Source organism: Dendrobates tinctorius, unplaced genomic scaffold (genome assembly GCF_039654945.1).
Source record: "Dendrobates tinctorius isolate UK_male_01 unplaced genomic scaffold, ASM3965494v1 ptg000003l, whole genome shotgun sequence".
In the NCBI taxonomy this organism is placed as follows: Eukaryota; Metazoa; Chordata; class Amphibia; order Anura; family Dendrobatidae; genus Dendrobates; species Dendrobates tinctorius.
The window spans coordinates 35,338,728-35,362,735 of NW_027361671.1; the positions used below are offsets into that span (position 1 = coordinate 35,338,728).

General features: G+C 41.4%; 1 protein-coding gene across 1 annotated transcript in view; it reads right to left on the reverse strand.

Annotated features, from left to right (window-relative positions):
- The window catches only part of SLCO4C1 (solute carrier organic anion transporter family member 4C1), a 149,059-nt gene that overhangs the window by 61,310 nt on the left and 63,741 nt on the right, over nucleotides 1-24,008 (reverse strand). Inside the window, exons 4-6 of the mRNA XM_073545164.1 lie at nucleotides 16,740-16,836; nucleotides 12,396-12,517; nucleotides 11,907-12,022 (exon numbers count right to left, since the gene is read on the reverse strand). Coding sequence (XP_073401265.1) covers nucleotides 11,907-12,022; nucleotides 12,396-12,517; nucleotides 16,740-16,836 — 335 coding nt within the window. The remainder of the gene's footprint in view (nucleotides 1-11,906; nucleotides 12,023-12,395; nucleotides 12,518-16,739; nucleotides 16,837-24,008) is intronic.

Consider the following 24,008-nt stretch of genomic DNA (forward strand, 5'->3'; position numbering starts at 1 on the left):
GAGCAGATTGTCGTGAACCCAGGGAAGCACGCAGAGAGGAGAGCGGCGCACTCTGCTTCCCCTTCCCCCACTGAGTACCGATGCTGCGGCAGCCCCTACCTACTGCAAAGGGACAGCACCAGAGAAAGAGAGAAGCAAGGAGTGCTGCAGCAATCCAGAGAGAGAGGGACTGCTGAGCTCAGTGAAGCCGTGTGTTCAGCAGCAGCCAGGGAGAGAAGCGCTCCGTCCTGGGAGCACCCGCAGCGCGCAGGTCAGCATCCGTCATCTCCTGCTGCCAGCCGTGTGGACCAGAGAGAAGGAGACGTACAGTGTTAGCCCCGTTCAGCTAAGTGCCGCACCTCAGCCTAAAAGCCAGGGCAGAGTTCAGGCCTATTTGCTGCTGTCCTTGTCGCTGGACCGCGGTCTGCAGGACCTGCTGGAGAAGCATTGTGCCAGCTATTGTCGGAGCTTCAATCTTGGCAGGAATAGTCAGCGCACAGCATAGAGAGAGAAGTGCAGCACGCCCCGTAGCTGACAGAGATCGAGGTGCAGTGTGTTGGTGACTATAGAGAACAAGTTGTTAAAAGCTTTGGGTCTGTGAGTACAGTGCGCTTGCCACATTAGAAGGACCGGGTACAGGACTGACACTTGTGCCTGAGTTTTGCCAGTTTATATTTGAGCTCATATGTTGGGCTCATACAGTACTATGGCCCACACCCTTGTCAGCCACTGTAGCATATGGACTAGGCTCAGCGGAAGGTACCAGAGACCGACCGCTGCCGCCAGAAGATGAGACATTGATGCCCACAGAACCTTCCTAGAAAAGACACTGCGCCAGCTGTTGCCAGCGCTATTGAGTTCCCAGCAGGAGTTACAGTTTGAGGAACTCCTGACACAAGTGCTTCACAGGAACTGCCATCACCTGATCCTTTTTCTTCAACCCGCAATATCCTTTGCCATTTGAACTGTTTAATCCCATTTGACCCTTCACTTCCCTGCATGGAGTATTCCCCTGTTATTAATCTTGTTAACTCTTGGTCTTCCTACTGTCTGTCACTGCATCCCGCAACCTGCTCACAACACCACCATTTGCATCATGCATAGCCAGGCAGGAAGCATTCCTGAGGCTCTGCTCCCTGCAATAGAAACTCAAAACACTGCTGCAAGAAGCCACTTATTGCCCAGTGGTTTTTCTATTAGTTAGGCAGCAGGATGATGTTATTACAGCTCCGTCATAATTTAACGGTACCCAGCTAAAAAATGCCTCTGTGGAGGGTTTAGCAATTGTCACTTTATGAGCATTTAAAACGGCCAGTGCTACCATCTTTTATCAGATAGCAATATTTTTATTGGTCCAATGATATACTATGGGGCAGTGCAGATCTGCTATTTCTTTCTTATGCCAATTCAGCAGGAGATAAAAATTGAAGCATGTTGCTAGTGGCTCAGAATTTGGATCACGCTCACCAATACAAGTCTATGGGTTAATGTGAAACATCAGACTGTACTCGAATGTCATCCGAGTGCAGCCCACATCAGTGGGCTCAGACAATGGAGAAATTAAGTTCTCCATCTTCTCCACACCTTTGCTCTGATTCTCGCATGTGAGAGAATTGGATCATGTTAAGATGATACTTGGCTTAAATTCTGACAGAGTTTGAGTTTTATGGTGTGGGACAGTATTGCTAATTTTCACTTTGGATAGGTGAGGGATATGTTTGCTTTTTTTGTTTTTTACATGGGACAAAGGCTTCAATAGATTAGGCGTAAGGTGAGTGTAATGGTTGTTTATTATTTTCTGTCTTACAGGTGGCAAGGGATTCAGTGGAATAGGAGTAAGTTGAGTATAACTGTGCTTTTTTATTTTTATTTCAAATAAATGAGTCTGTGTCTTTCTTTCAATTAAAAAACTTTATTCAGGCTGTGTCTTTCTTACAATCTAACTATGCAATTAGCAAGGTTGGGTATTATATACACCTCTTTATTACTAACCTGTGGGCTTGATGTCAGCGGCCATAAAGCAGCTGACATCAACTCCACAACCATTACCCCACTTGCCACCACACCAGGCAAGTGGGAAGAACTGGGCAAAGTGCCAAAATTTGTGCATCTAATAGATGCTCCTTTTCTGGGGTGGCTGCTATTTTTAGGCAGGGGAGGGCAATATCCATGGCCCCTTACCAGCCTGAGAATATCAGCCCCCAGCTGTCTGCTTAAGCTTGGCTTGTTGTCAAAACTGATTTTTTTTTTATTATTTATTTAAATAATTAAAAAAAACTCAGTGGAGACCCCTCTATTCTTGATAACCAGCCATGATAAAGCTAACAGCTGAAGGTTGCAGACCACAGCTGTCAGTTTTGTCTGTGCTGGTTATCAAAAATAGAAGAAATTCCACATCATTTTTTTAAATTTATTTTTAGCACAGGCTGCTGAATACTTTCATCAGTGGCACCTGTGCTCGCTGTTATCAGTGACAGCAGGCACTCTCATTTGCTGAATATTTGGGCTTGGGTCTGGAACTTTAAGTTGATTCAGATTTTGCACCTTGACTAAATTTACTTGATAGTAGCATGGGCAACATACCTATATATTATTTTATTTGAGATTAATCGTGCATTTGATGATCATTTTTGTGCTTCCTATACTTGTTCCTCTTTAAATTATTTGACCAGTTGTTCTTAACATTTTTCAATAAAGCATTTGACATTTTGCTATAAATTTGTTTGGTGGTCTTTAGTTACACCTTTTGTAACTTTTTATAGGCAGTACTGCTGATAGAAGAAGGGAGATCCTCAGGATGGGTAAGATATTCATTTTATTTTTTTTAACACGATGAGGGAAGAGGGGGATCCAAGAAATGGGAGAAAGGGCACTGAACTGCGATAAATTGAGGTATGGGAGAGAGGGCATATAATTTTAATGAATTGGGGGAAGTGAAAAAATGAATATGGAATTGTAATGAAGTGGGGTGGGGAGAGGATATGTAATGATAATGGATTAGGGGGACATGAAAGAGGATATGTCATTATAATGAATTGGAGGTGGAGAAGACATGTAATAGTAATAAATTGGAGGACGAAAGGACAGTTACTAGTAATGAAATGGGAGGAGAGGCTCATTAATTCATATTTTTTATTGGGAGGGGAAAAAAGTGGCTAAATATTGTAAAAGGGGTTTTCCCATGAACAAAGTTTATTTTAAACAATAGATCTCAGAATAAGTACACGTTCCACATTCGGACTTTAAAAAATGTTCCTGTGCTGAGATAATCTTATACATGTGACCCTGCTAAGTACTGTGTAATGGCAGTGTCTGACCATGCAGGAACATGGTCTTACCATACCACATCTCCTGGGGGAGGAAGCTAAAGAGAGTATACAGACAGGACAGGATGGGATTGCTGATAATTCTTTCTTTGGCTGTGGACCTTATGGGTGAGTTAGAAAGAGAGGTTTCCATGAAGCATGGCTGGGATGGCAGAATCAGAAAAAGCTCTCAATTCAATAAAGGCCGGTTTTAAACATTCATGTTTCATTGGTTGAGTCTGTTCTGAGGTTTGATAGGCATTTATATGAGTTCAATTCAGAATTCCTGCAGCCAGCCTGTACATCACAATCCAGAATTGGACAATGAAGCACGGATGAGTGTAACCAGCCACGTCTCACCCACTGTCAGTAAGACTATGTAGATTTGCTGCTGATTTTTTACAGTGTATCAGCAGCTTATTAGCAGCAATATCTGCATATGTTGCATGTTGACTTTTCTGTGGATTTAGACCATGTTTAAGATTTTTAAAAATGAACAATCCATATTAAAAATGCATGCAAAAATAATGTTTTTGACACCTTGATGTTTTTTTTCTACACTTTCTTTGTGTGTGGGGCACTTTTCTGTCTCATTTTTATTCAGCAGTCAAATCTGAAATGTTTATCAAGTTGAAATGCCTCAAAAATGTACATGTTTCTTTTCCCAAGGTGGAAAAAACACATAGAAAAAAACCTGTACCGTGGACATGTTTTTTCAATTGAAATGAATAGGAAACATTTTTAAAGAGCATTTGATGCTATTTTTTATGTGAATCTTGAGGTAGAACAAACTTTAGCAAATCAGCAAAAAGAGAAAAAGTAAAACATAACTTTTAATGTTATATAAAAGCTACCAGACGATAAAGTGCAATTAAAATAAACCACTAGATCGATTGCCACAGACTATACCATAGAGTGTCTGTCTATATTAACATCTCAGACTACCCAACGGTACATACATGTGGCTAATTCCATGTCCAAAAAGTAATATACCTGGACAGACCAATACAAGACAATGTGAATAACAACCACAGTCTTATCGTGAATGGTTATTTAAGGGAAGGCATATATAGCCCCTATCATATTCAATTGAAATTAATTAACTCATTCATGCCAATACAAGACAATGTGAATAACAACCACAGTCTTATCATGAATGGTTATTTAAGGGAAAGCATATATAGCCCCTATCGTATTCAAATGAAATAAATAACTCATTCATGTATAGAGGAGGGGCATCAGAAAATCAGAACAGTGGTCCAAAAGAGTGCTCAATAAAGGAAGGATCTCACCCAAATGTCTAGAAGATGCCAATAGTCAGATGTCCATCGGAGTTGAGGCGAGTCAGGAAAAGGGAATAACCCTAATCAAACCCTGTAAGGGCTAACAAACCTGACACCCATAGCTCCCGCCCTGACAAGGGCAGTCCACATCTGACCCTCACAAAAATAGCCCTGCAATGTCCCTATGCATCCCAACGCGTTTCGTCATTTACTGACTCTTCAGGGGATAACTGCAAATGCTGGACTTAGTACATAGTGACTAGGCTCACTCCTAGGTGACAGTGGAGTGAGACAACTTGTAACAATGGGCTAAAAATAGCCTGTTAATCAGGATAAAACGCACCCACCTGAAAATCACTCAAGTATCCACCACGGACAATCACTGCATCTTAAACCGCCACCTGACATTAAATGCCATGATTGCTACATCTGTTCCGCTCGTGGTGTGTATACCATCTATGATCCTATTCACATTATTTGAACATGATGGATACATTTTATGTTCATCTCATTGCGCCACGAGGGTCAGATGTGGACTGCCCTTGTCAGGGTGGGAGCTATGGGTGTCAGGTTTGTTAGCCCTTACAGGGTTTGATTAGGGTTATTCCCTTTTCCTGACTCGCCTCAACTCCGATGGACATCTGACTATTAGCATCTTCTAGACATTTGGGTGAGATCCTTCCTTTATTGAGCACTCTTTTGGACCACTGTTCTGATTTTCTGATGCCCCTCCTCTATACATGAATGAGTTATTTATTTCATTTGAATACGATAGGGGCTATATATGTTTTTCCTTAAATAACCATTCATGATAAGACTGTGGTTGTTATTCACATTGTCTTGTATTGGCATGAATGAGTTAATTAATTTCAATTGAATATGATAGGGGCTATATATGCCTTCCCTTAAATAACCATTCACGATAAGACTGTGGTTGTTATTCACATTGTCTTGTATTGGTCTGTCCAGGTATATTACTTTTTGGACATGGAATTAGCCACATGTATGTACCTTTGGGTAGTCTGAGATGTTAATATAGACAGACACTCTATGGTATAGTCTGTGGCAATCGATCTAGTGGTTTATTTTAATTGCACTTTATCGTCTGGTAGCTTTTTTATAACATTAAAAGTTATGTTTTACTTTTTCTCTTTTTACTGATTTGCTATTTATGTTTAGAGAGATTGTGGACTTGTATTCCACTTAGTGCTGTATTTTCCTTGTAGAACAAACTTTATACAAATGTGCTCACATGTGTTCATGTCGGTGTGGATTCCTCTCCAAAATACACATAAAAAGCACTTCAAATACTCTTGCACAAGCTTTTAATTCATTTTACTGGAATACATAAGCTTATATAACCATGGTGCTGTTTTTTTCCACTTTTTTCTCGCTGTAAAATTAAACAAAATGTAACATAGAGGCATTTCTATTTAAAACAACATGATTGACACCAGGGGAAGAGTCTTGAGGAGATCATTTGCATATTCCCAGTGCCTTCTGGGATAAGTGAAGAGTCTCCGCGAGCTCAACGATCACTGGGTTTTGGCCGTTGCAGCTGAAAAGAGGAAATCGGAAAACCGGGGGAAGAGTCTTGAGGAGATCATCTGCATATTCCCAGTGCTTTCTGGGATAAGTGAAGAGTCTCCGCGAGCTCAACGATCACTGGGTTTTGGCCGTTGCAGCTGAAAAGAGGAAATCGGAAAACCGGGGGAAGAGTCTTGAGGAGATCATTTGCATATTCCCAGTGCTTTCTGGGATAAGTGAAGAGTCTCCGCGAGCTCAACGATCACTGGGTTTTGGCCGTTGCAGCTGAAAAGAGGAAATCGGAAAACCGGGGGAATTTTGGCTCAACTTTAATCGTTTTTAAGAAATCTCAATATGGAAGAGGCCAGGAGCCATTTGGTGAGCTGCATTTCTTGCTACATGTTCACAGACTTACCAGTGGAAAAGCCAAACTTCACATGCCACAAATGCAAGCTTGTGTCCCTGTTGGAGGAAAAGTTGCAAAATCTCGAAGAGAGGTTAGCTACGTTGAAGATCATTAAGGAAGGTGAAGAGTTCTTGGACAGAGCAGAATTATCTCTTCATGTTACAGAAAGAGAAGAAATTCGAAGTGCACCTGAAGAAACAGAGGAATGGAGACATGTGACCCAGAGAAGCAGGAGGATCAGGAGGCAGTCAACACCCATACTGCTCAGGAACCAGTACCAGGCTCTCACGCAGGAAAACGATGAAGAAATACATCAGGATAAGACTTTACCAACAAACAGCAACCTTGTACGCCTTCAGAGTCCTCCTGGATGGAGAAAGAAAAATGTTGTGAAGAAGAAACGGAGAGTGGTGGTCATGGGAGATTCCCTGTTGAGAGGAACAGAGGCCACTATCTGCAGACCGGATATAACTTCAAGAGAAATGTGCTGTCTTCCAGGTGCAAAAATTAAAGATGTGTCTGACAGGATATCAGGACTCTTCAGACCTACAGATGACTACCCATTCCTGCTACTAAATGTGGGGACAAATGACACCGCAAGAAATGACCTGGAAACCATCTGCAGAGACTTTGAAGACTTAGGCAAGAAAGTAAAAGAACTGGGAGCGCAAGTGGTCTTCTCTTCCATCCTCCCAGTGGATGGCCATGGAACAAGGAGGTGGAATAAGATTCTGCAGGTGAACAACTGGCTACGTCGATGGTGCCATCAGCAATGATTTGGATTTCTGGATCACGGAGTGAATTACTTATGCGATGGACTACTTGCTAGAGATGGGGTGCACCTTATGAAGACTGGAAAGCATGTATTTGGAAGTCGCCTTGCTACACTTGTAAGGAGAGCTTTAAACTAGAACAACATGGGAAGGGAAGCAAAAGACAAGAAAAAGCCATACACCTGACAAATGCTATTGAGAACTCTGCTATTAGAAGTGGAAAGGAAGAACAAAGACAAAAGAATCTAATTAATAAAAATATTGGAGAAAGAGAAACCTATCACAAACTAAAATGTTTCTATACTAATGCACAAAGCATGGGCAACAAACAAGGAGAATTGGAACTACTAACACAGGAAAAGAAATATGATGTCATTGGAATCACTGAAACTTGGTGGGACAATACACATGATTGGAATACAAGACTAGAAGGATACAACTTATTTGCAAGAAACAGACTTGATAAACGAGGAGGAGGTGTCGCATTGTATGTTAGAAATGTGTATATCTGCACAGAGATTGAAGCTACAGAGACTGGGAGTTCTGTGGAAACTGTTTGGGTAAGAATACAAGGACAGAACAATGGAAAGGACACCATTGTAGGCATTTACTACAGGCCGCCTGTGCAAGCTGAAGACATGGATGAACTCTTTATGCATCAAATGGCCAAGGTCTCCAAAAAATATGACATAGTTGTCATGGGAGATTTCAACTATCCAGACATTTGTTGGGAATCTCTCTCAGGCAAAACTAACAGGTCAAGGAAATTATTATCCTCTCTTGCTGACAATTTTATCTTCCAAAAGGTAGGGGAGAAAACAAGGGGAACTACTACCTTGGATCTAATCCTTATAAACAGGGAGGAAATGGTTGAGGAGGTAAAAGTGGCTTGGACCCTAGGAGGTAGAGACCATGCTATTTTAGAATTTTGGATAACTAGAGGAGGAAGACCTGTGAAGACTCAGACGTCAAGGTTAGATTTCAGAAAGGCAGATTTTAAGGGATTCAGAAAGAGAATTGGAGGGATCCAATGGCTGGATATCCTTAAAGACAAAAATGTCCAGGAAGGATGGGAAATCTTGAAAAATGAAATTCTCAAAGCACAATTGTTAACAATTCCGAAAAGAGGGAAGAATAGGAAGCATTTAAGGAAACCAGGATGGATGAACACAGAACTTAAGCACATGCTAAAAAGGAAGAAAGAAATGTTTATAAAATGGAAAGAGGGAGGCATACCTAAAGAAGAATATAATGCTGTCTGCAGAACCTGCAGGGCACAAATCAGATTAGCTAAAGCTGAAAATGAATTGAGGCTTGCAAGAGATGTCAAAAGCAATAATAAAGGATTTTGGGGATATGTCAAAAGTAAAAGAAAAGTCAAAGATGCTATAGGATTTTTACAGGATGAAAATGATGAAATGGTAAGACAGGATGTTGAGAAGGCTGAACTTTTAAATTCCTATTTTGCATCTGTTTTCTCTCAGAAAGGAAATGTAACATCAACTGTTCTTCACTGTCCTATTAAGGGAATAGAAGAATCCAGGATATGTATAAACAGAAAGATAGTGAGGAAACACTTAGCCAACCTAAATGAATTCAAGTCTCCAGGTCCAGATGAATTACACCCCAGAGTACTGAAGGAGATAGCAGAAGAAATTTTTGAACCCCTCTCCATAATCTTTGAAAATTCTTGGAGAACAGGAGAAGTGCCAGAAGACTGGAGAAGAGCAAATGTTGTTCCTATCTTCAAAAAGGGGAAGAAGGTGGACCCAGGCAACTATAGGCCGGTGAGTCTGACTTCTATACCAGGAAAGATCTTTGAACAAATTATTAAACAACATGTATGTCAGTACCTGGATAAGAATGAAGTGATTAAACAGAGTCAGCATGGGTTTGTAACTAATAAGTCATGTCAGACTAACTTAATTTCCTTCTATGACGGAATCACTGATTGGGTGGATCAAGGAAATGCTGTAGATATAGTATATCTTGACTTCAGCAAAGCATTTGACAAAGTCTCTCATACAATCCTTATTGAAAAAATGACTAAGTATGGAATGGACAAGGCAACTGTTAGGTGGATTCATAACTGGCTTAGTGATCGGACCCAAAGTGTGGTCGTAAATGGCTGCACATCCAGTTGGAAGAATGTCTCAAGTGGGGTACCACAGGGCTCTGTCCTGGGCCCTGTATTGTTCAACATCTTTATCAACTATTTAGATGAAGGAATTGAGGGTAAACTGATTAAATTTGCTGATGACACAAAGCTAGGAGGGATAGCTAATACTAGAGAAGAGAGAGAGAGGATTCAAAAAGATATAAATAAACTGGAGAAGTGGGCAGCAACTAACAGAATGGTTTTTAACAGGGAGAAATGCAAAGTACTACATCTGGGCAATAAAAATGAAAAAAGCATATACAGAATGGGAGGAATAGGGCTAAGTGACAGCACATGTGAAAAAGACTTGGGTATACTAATAGATCACAGACTGAATATGAGTCAACAGTGTGATGCAGCAGCAAAAAAGGCAAATGCAATTCTAGGATGTATTAACAGAAGCATACAGTCTAGATCATGTGAAGTCATTATTTCCCTCTACTCCTCTTTGGTCAGACCTCATCTGGAATATTGTGTCCAGTTTTGGGCACCACATTTTAAAAAAGACATCAACAAACTGGAGCAAGTTCAGAAAAGAGCAACCAGAATGGTCTGAAAACCCTGTCTTGTGAGGAAAGGTTGCAGGATTTGGGAATGTTTAGTTTGCAAAAGAGAAGACTGAGAGGAGACTTAATAGCTGTCTACAAATATCTAAAGGGCTGTCACATTGTAGAAGGATCAACTTTATTCTCATTTGCACAAGGAAAGACTAGAAGCAATAGGATGAAACTGAATGGGAGGAGACACAGATTAGATATTAGAAAAAACTTTTTGACAGTTAGAGTGATCAATGAGTGGAACAGGCTGCCACGAGAAGTGGTGAGTTCTCCTTCAATGGAAGTCTTCAAACAGAGGCTGGACAGACATCTGACTGGGATGATTTAGCGAATCCTGCTTTGAGCAGGGGGTTGGACCAGAAGGCCCAGGAGGTCCCTTCCAACTCTACGATTCTATGATTCTATGATTGACACCATGCATAGTGGTTCTACCATAACCAGTATCATATACAGGCGGTCAGTCATGCCTAGGCAGGTGTAATTACAATATTTGATGCCCGACTAGTTTGGGGGAAGAGAAACACACAGCTTGATTAGCTAATAATTTTCTGCAGAATAAGAGATCATTCTTCACAGATTGTGCCGCGAGCAGTCTGTGTGGATTTGCTTCAAGTAAAGCCACACTAAATACGCACCATCTGTATTGACTCTATAATATGGAGAGCTCTCTTAATAAGTATGGATGGGTGGGTGGGGGGGTCACAATTAGGTCGAATTCACACACGAATAATGATTTTTTATGGTGGGTCCAAGGTACTCCATTTGGAACTTTATTTGACATTTGCATATTGTAACTACCTGGAATAGTAATAAGCAAGGATATGTCTGGCACTCATGTGAGTAAAAACGTAGACTTTATTCTTCAAGATGACATATTCCAGACACACGGATTCGAACACTCACAGTGTTTTAAGTGGTGCACAGTGTAATTTGTGATGTGTGAGCCAATTTCCTCTTTAGAAGGGAGCTATGTAATGAAGGTGTCATGTCCCCCTAGATGACCTGGAGTTAGACAGTCACGTCGGGTAATGAATCACACATCTTCTTTAGAGATGGGGTGACTCATGTCCTATTTTAAATCGATTTGGTTTCCTTCTGTGCTGAGAAGTAACCTTCCCATGCTGACTGCTGAGACTATACAATCTGGTCGTTCTCAACTGCAACTGCTTATCATTTACTCCCTCTAAATATGCTGGCTCAGGGCGGTTAGTGCCTGCCGGACAAAGATTTGTCTTCCTGTGCTGAGTGGTTTAGGTGGAGTTGTTGTAGCAGTGATCTGTAGTTTGATATAGTACGTGTGTGTTTACCTCCTGGTCCCTATTCCCATTTAGTAATTTCCTCCCAGTCCCTATACCCTTCCTATTGTTTGCGTTTTTGTATGATACAGGTTTTGTGCTATCCCTGATTTGTCTTTGTGTCTTGTTTACCTTACTTTTCTGTCCCATCCCTCATGGAGTTGGGGAGCAGACAGATTCGGGTTTAACAGGAGCATAGCAAGGTCGGAGACCCGGGTCTCTCTACCTTCAAGAGTACCCCAGGGACATGGATAGTTAAGGTCCCAGTTCCAGGAACAGTTTGAGGCTCCCCTGCCCTAAAAAAGACTGTTACAGCGTCACAAACTTTCACTATCCAACTTACATCTTCTAGGCCAGGGCATAAAGATTTAAAGGGTCACATACGATTCAGCTGTAAATAAAAACAGCCTTGAGCAGATAGATTGTGTATTTGGTTCGTAATAATCTAGTGTATTGTAATCACATCGACCTGCTCCCGTACATTTATTTCATTTTGTTCTGACGCATTTGGAAATGTTAATTTTTTTCTCAACAGCTATAAAATGTTGCATACTAATATTCTGCAATACTGTACATGTTTATACAATTATTAGTAGCAGTAATAGTACTGTTAGCATTATTACCATAAGAGCCAAAGGAAAATCTTTAAAATTTTTTCCAAGATTTTTGGACTCAACAATACTTTCACTTCCATTGTTATGTGCTTGTGAAATCCTTTCACATTGTACTGCTGCTGTTCCTATAAGGCAAAATATATATATACATATATTTTATTAAATATTAAAATAAAAAAATTTGTTCTCTAAAAATAGTAGTGTAAGAAATTAAGAATAAAATGCTACTGTACATCATAATCCATTATTTGTGACCATTCAGAGCAGTACAAAGAACAACCTCTTAATCAAGAAACAACAGCAAGACCCAGATGGTTGATCTATCAACAGGATGTGATGTGGCTGAGTCTGGAGAGAGACCGCTGATGCACCGCTCAATGCGTCACCGACCAACCCTGGCATTTCATTGACTAATACAAGATATATTTGTTTTGCAGTTATTTGCATTAAGACATAACTCTACTGAAAAACAATGCATGCGAACAGAGTTTAACATACCAGGCAAGTGTTTGGGGAAACAGGAGAAGGGTACAATCAACATCCAAGTCACTAGGCCTACGATTAAAAAGGCAATCCACCACGCTCCAAGCCAACGGGGGTCATTGGGAGATATAGGCACACTTTATTGGGAGAAAAAGTAAATGTGATCAAAAATAGGCGTAAGGTTTAACATCAATTATACAATATAATTAGTTCACTTGATTTTTTTAAACACTTATAGTATGGTGTTATATAAAGATAAAAGAAGCAATGCTCATCTCAACAAATTCCCTTCCTCTTGCAACCAATATTACCAAGGTTCCATTGTTCTCTGCTTCCTGGTCCCCCTCTACACTCACAAAATCGTGGGTTAAACTTGGTCTTGCTTGTGGTTACTGAATGACTGAGAAGACATTTCCTAGTATTTTAGGGAGGAGGGGGGCAATTGTGCATACCAGTCTTAAAAAAGCCTTCCTGTGAAGTTATTTATTTACTAAATATGTGTATATGTTCATGTAATGTAGTGTTTGTTAATACAGCATACTCACCTGCTGCCACCTTCTCCGATATCCAATGCCACTTCGCTCCTTTTCTCCGAGAGCGCACCACTCTTCAGACTATGCGGCTCCCTCTGTGTTCTATGCATGACTCAGGAGTCTCTTTTACAATGTAAGTCTATAGTGCATCATTCTGACATTACATAGTTCATAAAAGCCTCTTTTGGTTTATGTAGAGCTAAAAGCCAATACTGGTTTATGCAGAGCACAGCGTGACCTGAAGATTCTGAAGATTCATGATGTCATTGAGAAGAGGAAAGGAATGACGATGGATACTAGAGAAGATGGCAATAGGTGAGTATCATAATATATACACTACTGTGTATAAGGTTATGGTCACTTAGAAATTTCCTTATTTTTGAAAGAAAAGCACAGTTTTTCCAATGAAGCTAACATTAAATGATTCAGAAATACACTCTATACATTGTTAATGTGGTAAGTGACTATTCTAGCTGCAAACGTCTGGTTTCTAATGCAATATCTTCATAGGTGTATAGCGGCCCATTTCCAACAACCATCACTCCAGTGTTCTTATGGTACTTTGTATTTGCTAACTGTGCAAGAAGGCTAATTGATGGTTAGAATACCCTTGAAAACCTTGTGCAAATATGTTAGCACAGCTGAAAACAGTTTGGCTGATTAGAGAAGCTATAAACCTGACCTTCCTTTGAGCTAGTTGAGAATCTGGAGCATTATATTTGTTGGTTCCATTAAACTATCAAAATGGCCAGAAAAAAAGAACTTTCGTGTGAAACTCGACAGTCTATTCTTGTTCTTAGAAATGAAGGCTATTCCATGCGAGAAATTGCCAAGAAACTGAAGATTTCCTACAACGGTGTGTACTACTCACTTCAGAGAAGAGCACAAACAGGCTGTAACCAGAGTAGAAATAGAAGTGGGAGGCCCCGCTGCACAACTCAGCAACAAGACAAGTACATTAGAGTCTGCAGTTTGAGAAATCGACACAGGTCCTCAACCGGCAGCTTCATTAAATAGTACACGCAAAACGCCAGTGTCAACATCTACAGTGAAGAGGCGACTGGGATGCTGGCCTTCAGGGCAGAGTGGCAAAGAAAAAGTCATATCTGAGACTGGCTAATGAACGGAACAGATTAATATGGGCAAAAGAACACAGACACTGGACAGTGGAAGATTGGACAGATGAATCCAAGTTTGAGGTGTTTGGATCACACAGAAGAACATTTGTGAGAAGCAGAACTGAAAAGATGCTGGAAGAGTGCCTGATGCCATCTGTCAAGCATGGTGGTGGTAATGTGATGGTCTTGGGTTGCTTTGGTGCTGGTAAAGTGGGAGATTTGTACAAGGTAAAAGGGATTTTGAATAAGGAAGGCTATCACTCCATTTTGCAACGCCATGCCACACCCTGTGGACAGCGCTTGATTGATTGATTTCATCCTACAGCAGGACAATGACCCAAAGCACACCTCCAAATGATGCAAGAACTATTTAGGGAACAAGCAGACAGTTGGTATTCTATCTGTAATGGAGCAGCCAGCACAGTCACCAGATCTCAACCCCATTGAGCTGTTGTGGAAGCAGCTTGACTTATGGTATGCAAAAAGTGCCCATCAAGCCAAACCAACTTGTGGGAGGGGCTTCTGGAAGCATGGGGTGAAATTTCTTCAGATTACCTCAGCAAATTAACTGCTAGAATGCCAAAGGTCGGCAATGCTGTAATTGTTGCAAAGGGAGCATTCTTTGACGAAAGCAAAGTTTGAAGGAGAAAATTATTATTTCAAATAAAAACCTTTTTTTCAAACCTTGTCAATGTCTGGACTAGATTTTATATTCATTTGGCTACACAATTGATTAATAAAAGTATAAGTTTACATGGCAAACACAAAATTGTCTCGGTGACCCCAAAATTTGGAATGGGAGAGTACACAGATTTAGTAAGTAAAAAACTTAATGGGAGGGCTTCTTTAATGATGGGTTCGCTGGAGTTGGATGTGCCAAATTCATTAAAAGGCACATGTCGCTTAATGGATTTGGCATATCTTCTGTTTGGCTTGCGAATCCAGTAACATTTCTGGCATAAGAAATACAAGCACTTTTACTAAATTTGATAGGCGGACATAGCCACATAGCCATAGATCCACCCCAGCTCAATCCTTTTTAGCAGAGCTGCTTTAAACTGTCGAAAAAACACAAAAGTCACAAAATTGTTGCTCAACTCTGTGTTGCGCAAAAATATTGTGACTTTTCAAAATGTTTTATGACAGTTTTTTGGCACAAAAGCTATGTTGAATTAACCCCTTTGCGTTTTGAGTCAGAGCTAGAATATAGACAATAACGGGAAGCAGGTAGAAATCTGTCAGGACAACCTCTTTAAGTAGATTATGAAAATTCCATAACTGACCAGGGTCCTTATATACATTATAAATCAATAGCTATCGAGGTAAAATACCAAGAGTAGATCTACCATGACAAAAAACTGGTATGGTCAACCTCTGATATTCCCAGGAAAGACATTTTCTGTACTGCCCCCCCCATTATTCTGCAACATCTGTTAGCCCAAGGACTTCTGGTTATTTCAGTTTTTCAGCAATGTGAAAGTAACCCGGATGGCCAGGATTAGAAGAGTAGGTGGCTGTCAGCGGCAGCGCAGGATAAGAACCCTACTGATAGGTACAGTGCAAAAAGGAAATTACAACATATATTATCAAGGCTAGGCAGATGTAGAATGCAAAGAGGATGAGTATTCAAAGTGTAGTACACAGGAATATACTGGTAAGTATCCTGTAATTAAAAATCTAAAAGTTAGCAATCCATATGTCATTCTGGTTGGCACAGAGGAGAAGCAAAGTCGGACAAAGTGAATCAAAGAAACATAAACAAAAAGCAGCCGGTGAACCCTCTATGGATTGAAATCATAAAGCAACCGATAGCAGTTAATTAGAGCGCCCTCAAGTGACCCACACTGCTCACCATAGCAGTTGGGACCAGAGTGGTGGTGTCAGATAAAACAAAAGGAATCGCTGGAGCGCGGCAAAATTGGTTAATTACAACCAGGGTTTTTGATTTGCTTTTCATAGAATGAGTCCAGTAAAAAAGTAAAATAGCTTTAGTTTGATGGGCAAGGAGTAGCTTTGTAGAGGTCTATCTATAGAGAGCTATCTTCCTGGACAAAAATGAAGGCTTTTTGAGGAACAGAGAGACTTGTAAGAAGTTTAACGAGGAAGTAAATTATATAACGCAATGCCTGTGGGTATTAGATATAGGGAACTTACTGCTAATTCCTCTAAACCTCAACTATTCTAAGATCAAGGAAACTCTAGCATTTATCTATGAGACATAAGGACCTCATTTACGTCTTCTTCATACGTCACCATGATTGTTTTTTTTTTACTAAACCAACGCTCTGTTAGGGTATGTTTGCTGAAAAAACACTGCATTTTACAGTACCAGCAAAGTTAATGAGATCCCAAAAATCTCATGCATGCACTTGTTTTCTTCCTTGCATCTTTTTTTCTTCTGGGTGTTTTTTTAAATGTGCTTTCTTTTATTGTTTTTTCATCATTTTTCACCCATTCTAACAAATGAGAAAATTAAAGTATAAACGCATCAGAAGCGAACACAAAAATATAAAAGAGCGTGTATTTTACGTAGCGTTTTTCCTGCCAACAGACTGGGTTTTGCTTCAGAAAAAACTCTGCAAAAACTCCACGTGTGAACATACCCTGATTATTGCCTACTGAACCAATTCTCCAGATAGTATATTTCAGATCTACACATCCTCCAAATTGTAGGTTTGTGATCTAACACTTGTAGGTTTAATACTCACCTATCTACTTTGTCAAAATCAATATAAATATTCAGCAGTTGTCCTCCTATTAAATATCCAATAGCAGGGCCCACTACGGACATCCCATATGCAATGCCTGGAACAAAGAACACATTGGGCACCTTTTTTATTGTTTAATTTATATGATTTTTTTATAATTGCAAAATGCACAAAATAACACACAAAAATGCAATCTCATCATAGATTTTTTTTTTTATTCTTTTCTGTTTTTGATGCCTATTAAGAAAACTGCAAAAACAACTTTATTGTATACTGTATAGATTAGAATATACACTGGCACTCCTGAAATGAAGTGCTGAAAGCTGCTGGTGTCAAGCCAGAATCTGTGCCAGTTCTGACAATGTTAAACTGAAGAGATAGAGTATAAAAAGACACCTGTGCTGGAAATAAAATAATATAATAATAACCAAATAGGCTATTGCAGCAAATGAGTGTACTTAACAGGTCTCAGTAAATGTGCAAGGGTCACCTGCAAAAAAATTTTCCACGTGCAAAAAATACAGCTATAAATGAGCCAATAATATAATTCCTGGGATGCTGGCAAGCAGTGATGAAAACTTACTTGTGCCTGATAAGGTGCAGTGTAGTTGATCACAAATTCACTTGACTGGGGATGATGCAGGATGCACTCGCAAAGTCGGCTAGCATGGAGTCTGGCAGGGATTGCAGCAAAGGTAGGACGGAGGTATGGTGTGCCACCGAGGGAGTGTCCTCCCTGGGCGGTGGGGAAGCCTCCAATGCTGGTGTATGACCAGAGGCGTAGCTAGGGTTTTAGTTCAGGGGGGGCGAAACTTCTGAGTGGGCCCCTAACCAGAGAACCTCAGCAGATGACCGCACTGTTGCCAAAAATAATCTCTCTCTCTCTATCTAATATATAAAGCTCAAAGTGTGTATGTATGTATGTATGTATGGATGTATGTGTGTATGTCCGGGATAGGCACCAGCACCGTCGCAGCTACAGCCACAAAATTTGGCACAGTCACACGTCTGGACCCCGAGAGCGTCCTAAGCTATGTTGTGAGGCGAAATTTTAAGCCCACGCGTTCCAAATCACCAAACAATTTTGCCCCTGTCTACATACCGGGGGAAAGTGTGTGCGCGTCAAGCCCCGCCCCTCATTATGATGTCATAATGCCCCTATCTACATAATGGGGAAACAGTGTGTGTGTATCAAGCCCCGCCCCTCATTATGATGTCACAATGGTTGCCATGGCAACGCTGATGTCATCATAGGTTGCAAGCCCCGCCGCTCATTATGATGTCATAATGGTTGACTATGGGTTGGAGGATGTGTGATGGGTATATGGGCACTGAACTGTGGGATGGAGGATATGTATGATGGGTATATGGGCACGGGCCTATGGGATGGTGGATATGTATGACGGGTATATGGGCACGGGACTATGGGATGGAGGATGTGTGATGGGTATATGGGCACTGGACTATGAGATGGAGGATATGTATGACGGGTATATGGGCACGGGACTATGGGATGGAGAATATGTATGATGGGTATATGGGCACGGGACTATTGGATGGAGGATGTGTGATGGGCATATGGGCAATGGACTATGGGATGGAGGATATGTATGACGGGCATATGGGCACGGGACTATGGGATGGCGGATATGTATGATGGGTATATGGGCCCAGGACTATGGGATGGAGGATATGTATGATGTGTATATGGGCATGGGACTATGAGATGAAGGATGTGTGATGGGTATATGGGAACTCGACTATGGGATGGCGAATATGTATGATGGGTATATGGGCATGGGACCATGGGATGGAGGATGTGTGATGGGTATATGGGCATGGGACTATGGGATGGAGGATGTGTGATGGGTATATGGGCACGGGCCTATGGGATGGAGGATATGTATGATGGGTATATGGGCACGGGCCTATGGGATGGTGGATATGTATGATGGGTATATGGGCACGGGACTATGGAATGGAGGATAATTATAATTTGTTATAACTAACCACAGTTAGTTGCTATGCCCGAGCAGCGCCGGGCTCTTCAGCTAGTCTGCTATAAATTGAAAGGTGCATGAATAAAATAGACACGATAAATAAATATCTCCCTAAAAAACGTGCACTGCAATGATTGGTGAAACCTTTATTAGAATATACAGAAAGAGCTATGTTGCATATAAAATTAACCCTAAGGGGAATATGGTGATTAAAAGCATGTGTTTTTAATGATATTTTGTATTAAAAGAGTGTACATGTAACAAGATAAAAAGGGACTATAGACAGAAGTTAAAAAGGAAAAATTAACATTAAAATTGTATATAAATATATAATTGGTCCCTTAATGGAATGGATATAAAAATTAATAAGTAATTACCCTCATGCTATAAAGAAAGGGGCTAAAATAAATCCTTTTACTAATATAGGGGTTACTTCAGGATTTTACTATAAAGCATATAATTTAATTTTGTGATTGAGGCCCTTAGGGGCCAAAGAGTCTAGGGTAAAAATCCAATTGTATTCCACCCGTGACATACATTTAAGGTAGTCGCCACCCTTTACAAGTTTACGGACCACCTGAATTCCACAAAAATATACTCGTGTTGATTTGTTGTGGAATTCTTTAAAATTGTCTAGATAATGGGTGGCCATTAAAACCCTTTTCAATGTTATTAAGATGTTCCTTAATCCGGTCCATAAGTTTGCGCTTGGTGCGACCTATATGCATTATATCTTTTCACATGGTCACATGGACACTGTATCAAATAGATTACCCCAGTTTTAGTGGAGGAAATCGAATCTTATATAAAAAAAAAGTTTCTTTATTGTGGGAATCATGAAACGTGATTTGTTTCATTTTTTTAAAGTTGTACGTATACAACATGAACATGTCCCACATGGTGTAAAGCCACTACTTTCGTGGTTGGGGCTATCAGGTTGCCTAGTATTTGGGCCTTCCTGAATAGAAACTTAGGGTGATCGGGTAAAAGATCGCCTATCTTTTTGTCACCCTGGAGGATAAACCAGTGTTTGCAGATAATGTTAATAAACTGTTTATCACTATGATGATATTGAGTGATGAAGGGTAAATTGTGAATTTGTTCAGCTAGACCGGATGAGCCCATTGAGGCTATTTAAGTCTTATGGATCAGAGCATACCTAGATGTCTGTTGTAAGTTCATTTTCCCCTTCGTCACTGAGGTCTGGTGAACTCCCTATTCTGGTAAAGGAAGGTAATGAGCCTGATTATCAGGCACCTGAGCATAATGATGATGACTGGCTGAGTGGAGTCACTGACTGGATATAAGGCTGCCGACGCCCTTCTGCTCTGCGGGTGATTTCTCTGTGGACTTCTAGGACACCAGTCTGATTCCTGCTCCTCTAAAGCTAAGTTTTCTGCTTTGCCTTTTTGCATTTGTGTTTTGTTTTTTTGTTTGCCTTGCTTTTCTGGATTCTGCCATTCCCTGCTGGGGTGAGCTGAATCTCCTTTGGCCGGTTGCTCTGTCTTCAGAATATTCCTGAGTACTGACATAGTCTTTTTGAAGCCTAGCGTCTTCAGGGCCTTTTTCACTGTCAGTCTGTTGGCTCTTATTTTCATAGGGTTTTTCTCGGATTGCAGACAGCAGCCTTCCTGTCCTTTCCTATCTAGTTAGCTTGGGCCCCTTCTTTGCTCAGTCTATCTTTCTGTCTGTGTTGTGTTCTTTCCTCTTGCTTCACCGTCGTTATATGTGGGGGGCTGCCTTTTGCTTTGGGGTCTGCTCTGGGGCAGTTTAGATTTCCCTTTCTGTCTTTAGGCTATCTAGTGCTCCGGCTGTGATCGAGGGGTCTAGGGCATCGTAGGAACCCCCCACGGCTACTACTAGTTGTGTTGATAGGTTCAGGGGTCTGCAATCCGATAGCTGCCAACCTCTCTGGTTTTCTGGACTTAGCTTGCATTTCTGTTTTTGCCTACTACGGTGACTCAATCATAACAGAATCACCCGCCATACCGCAGATCCTAGGGTACTCAATAGCAGGAAAGAATTGTGTTTAAAAAAAAAAAAAAGTGTGTATATTCTTTCCTCTATATCTCTGAGGCCGTAGGGGGAATTTTTTTTTTTCTCTCAATGGAGATAAAACAATTGTCTGATCATGTGGAGCAGCTCGCTGTGGAAGTGCGGGGAATTTCCGCCTACCTTGCTCGTTCACATGCTGTTGAACCAAAGATTCCTACACCTGATGTATTTTTTGGGGATCGATCTAAATTTTTGAGTTTCAAAAATAATTGTAAATTATTTTTTGCCTTGAAGCCTAACTCGTCAGGGAACTCCGCGCAGCAGGTTAAAATTGTCATCTCTTTGCTGCGTGGCGATCCCCAGGATTGGGCGTTTTCTTTGAAACCAGATGATCCTATTCTGACTAATGTGAACGCATTCTTTCACGCCTTGGGGTTGTTGTATGACGAACCTAATGCTGTTGATCAGGCTGAAAAGACCCTGTTGGCATTGAACCAGGGTCGAGATTCTGCAGAGTTGTACTGTCAAAAGTTCCGAAAGTGGGCAGTCCTTACTACCTGGAATGATAATGCCTTGGCTGCTCTCTTTTGGAAGGGTTTGTCAGAAGCTGTAAAAGATACTATGGTGGGATTTCCTGTTCCCTCTGGTCTGGACGATTCTATGTCATTAGCCATTCAGGTTGATCGGCGTTTACGTGAACGTAGGATTGCACGAGAGGTGTTGCCACCGGTTGAACAGACGTCTGAACCTATGCAATGTGATAGAGTTTTGTCTAAGGCGCAACGTCAGGAGTTCAGAAGGCGTAATAAGCTGTGTTTTTTCTGTGGAGATGCCTCGCATATTATTTCTGTTTGTCCTAAACGAGAGAAACGCTTTGCACACACGTTTTCTGTTGGTGGTGTTCAACCTAAGTTTCTTCTGGCAATTACTCTGATCTGCTCCCTGTCCACATTTTCCGCCAAGGCTTTTGTGGATTCGGAAGCAGCCCTAAACCTAATGGACTTGGATTTTGCTAAACGTTGTGGATTTCCGATGACACCTCTGCAGACACCTATCCCTTTGAGGGGGATTGATGCTACTCCTTTGGCGAAAAATAAACCTCAGTTTTGGACCCAGGTGGTCATGCGGGTCGCCCCAGACCATCAAGAAAATTGCAGATTTTTGGTGTTGCATGGTCTGCATGATGCCGTTGTTCTGGGGTTTCCCTGGTTGCAAATTCATAATCCAGTTTTGGATTGGAAATCTGTGTCTGTGGTGAGTTGGGGTTGTCGGTGTGCCTTTAGTGAGGCTCCGGTTTTTTCCACCTCTCCTCAGTCGCATGATGTTCCTGACTATTTGGCGGACTTTTATGGTGTATTTAGTGAGAATGAGTCTGCGTCCTTGCCTCCTCATAGGAGTTATGACTGTGCAATTGAAATGAGCCCGGGGTGTAAATTTCCCAAGGGTCGGCTCTTCAATTTATCTGTACCCGAGCACGAGGCTATGCGATCCTATATTAAGGAGGCGTTGGAGAAGGGTCATATTAGACCATCCTCTTCACCCTTAGGTGCCGGTTTTTTTTGTGGCCAAAAAGGATGGTTCTTTAAGGCCTTGTATTGATTATCGTGCCCTCAACAAAATTACTATTAAATATCAGTATCCGTTACCCCTGATTTCGGATCTATTCTCTAGAGTTAGAGGTGCTTGCTGGTTTACCAAGATTGACCTCAGGGGGGCGTATAATCTTATCCGCATTAAGCAGGGGGATGAATGGAAGATGGCGTTTAATACTCCGGAGGGACATTTTGAGTACCTGGTGATGCCTTTTAGGCTCACTAATGCCCCTTCTGTCTTCCAGTGCTTCATGAACGATAATTTCCGAGACTTTGTCGATAAATTTTTGATTATCTATCAGAATGATATTTTGATCTTCTCCAAGGATTGGGATTCTCATGTGGAACATATTCGGACTGTGTTCCGGATCTTGAGGGAGAATTCCCTGTATGTCAAAGGATCGAAATGCCTTTTTGGAGTACAGAGGATTTCATTTTTGGGATTTATTTGGTCTCCGTCAACTATTGAAATGGATCCGGCCAAGGTACAGGCCATTTATGATTGGGTTCAGCCCACTTCATTGAAGGCCCTCCAGAAGTTTTTGGGTTTTGCTAATTTTTATCGGAAATTTATAGCAAAATATTCTAGTATTGCCAAGCCATTGACTGATCTGACTAAGAAGGGTGCTGATGTGTTGAATTGGTCTCCGGAGGCTGTTGCTTCCTTTCAGGAGCTGAAGCGAAGATTTACCTCCGCCCCGGTTTTGCGGCAACCTGATGTCTCACTCCCGTTCCAGGTAGAGGTGGATGCTTCTGAGATTGGTGCAGGAGCTGTTTTGTCCCAAAAGGATCCTGTAACATCTAAAATGAATCCCTGTGCTCTCTTTTCCCGAAAGTTCTCTCCATCTGAACGTAACTATGATGTGGGGAATCGGGAACTGTTGGCCATGAAATGGGCATTTGAGGAGTGGAGACATTGGTTGGAGGGAGCTAAACATCAAGTTGTGGTCCTCACTGACCACAAGAATTTGATTTATCTAGAGTCGGCTAAGCGCTTGAACCCTAGACAGGCTAGGTGGGCCTTGTTTTTTACACGTTTTGATTTTGTGGTCTCTTTTCTTCCTGGAACTAAGAATGTCAAGGCAGACGCCCTCTCTAGGAGCTTCTTTGCTGATTCTCCTGTGGTGACCAAGCCTGCTACCATCTTAGGCGAAGGGGTAGTTCTTTCTGCCATCTCGCCTGATTTGAGACTTGCTCTGCAAGAGTTCCAGGAGGGCAAACCTGAGCGTTGTCCCAGTGGGAAGTTGTATGTTCCTAACCAGTGGAAGAAGAGAGTGATGTCTGAAGTTCATTGCTCTGCATTGGCTGGTCATCCAGGTATTTTTGGTACTAGAGATCTGGTGAGTCGCTCTTTTTGGTGGCCCACCTTGTCTCATGTCAGGAATTTTGTGCAGTCCTGTGGGACTTGCTCCCGGTCTAAATCTTGTTCTCGCTCTAGTGGGTTGTTGATGCCTTTGCCGGTCCCCAGGAGGCCATGGACCCATATTTCAATGGATTTCATCTCTGATATGCCGGTCTCTCAAAGAATGACTGTTATTTGGGTGATTTGTGATAGGTTCTCTAAGATGGTTCATCTTGTACCACTCCCTAAGTTGCCGTCTTCCTCTGAGTTGGTGCCCCTGTTTTTGCAACAGGTGGTTCGCTTGCACGGGATTCCTGAGAACATTGTATCTGACAGAGGA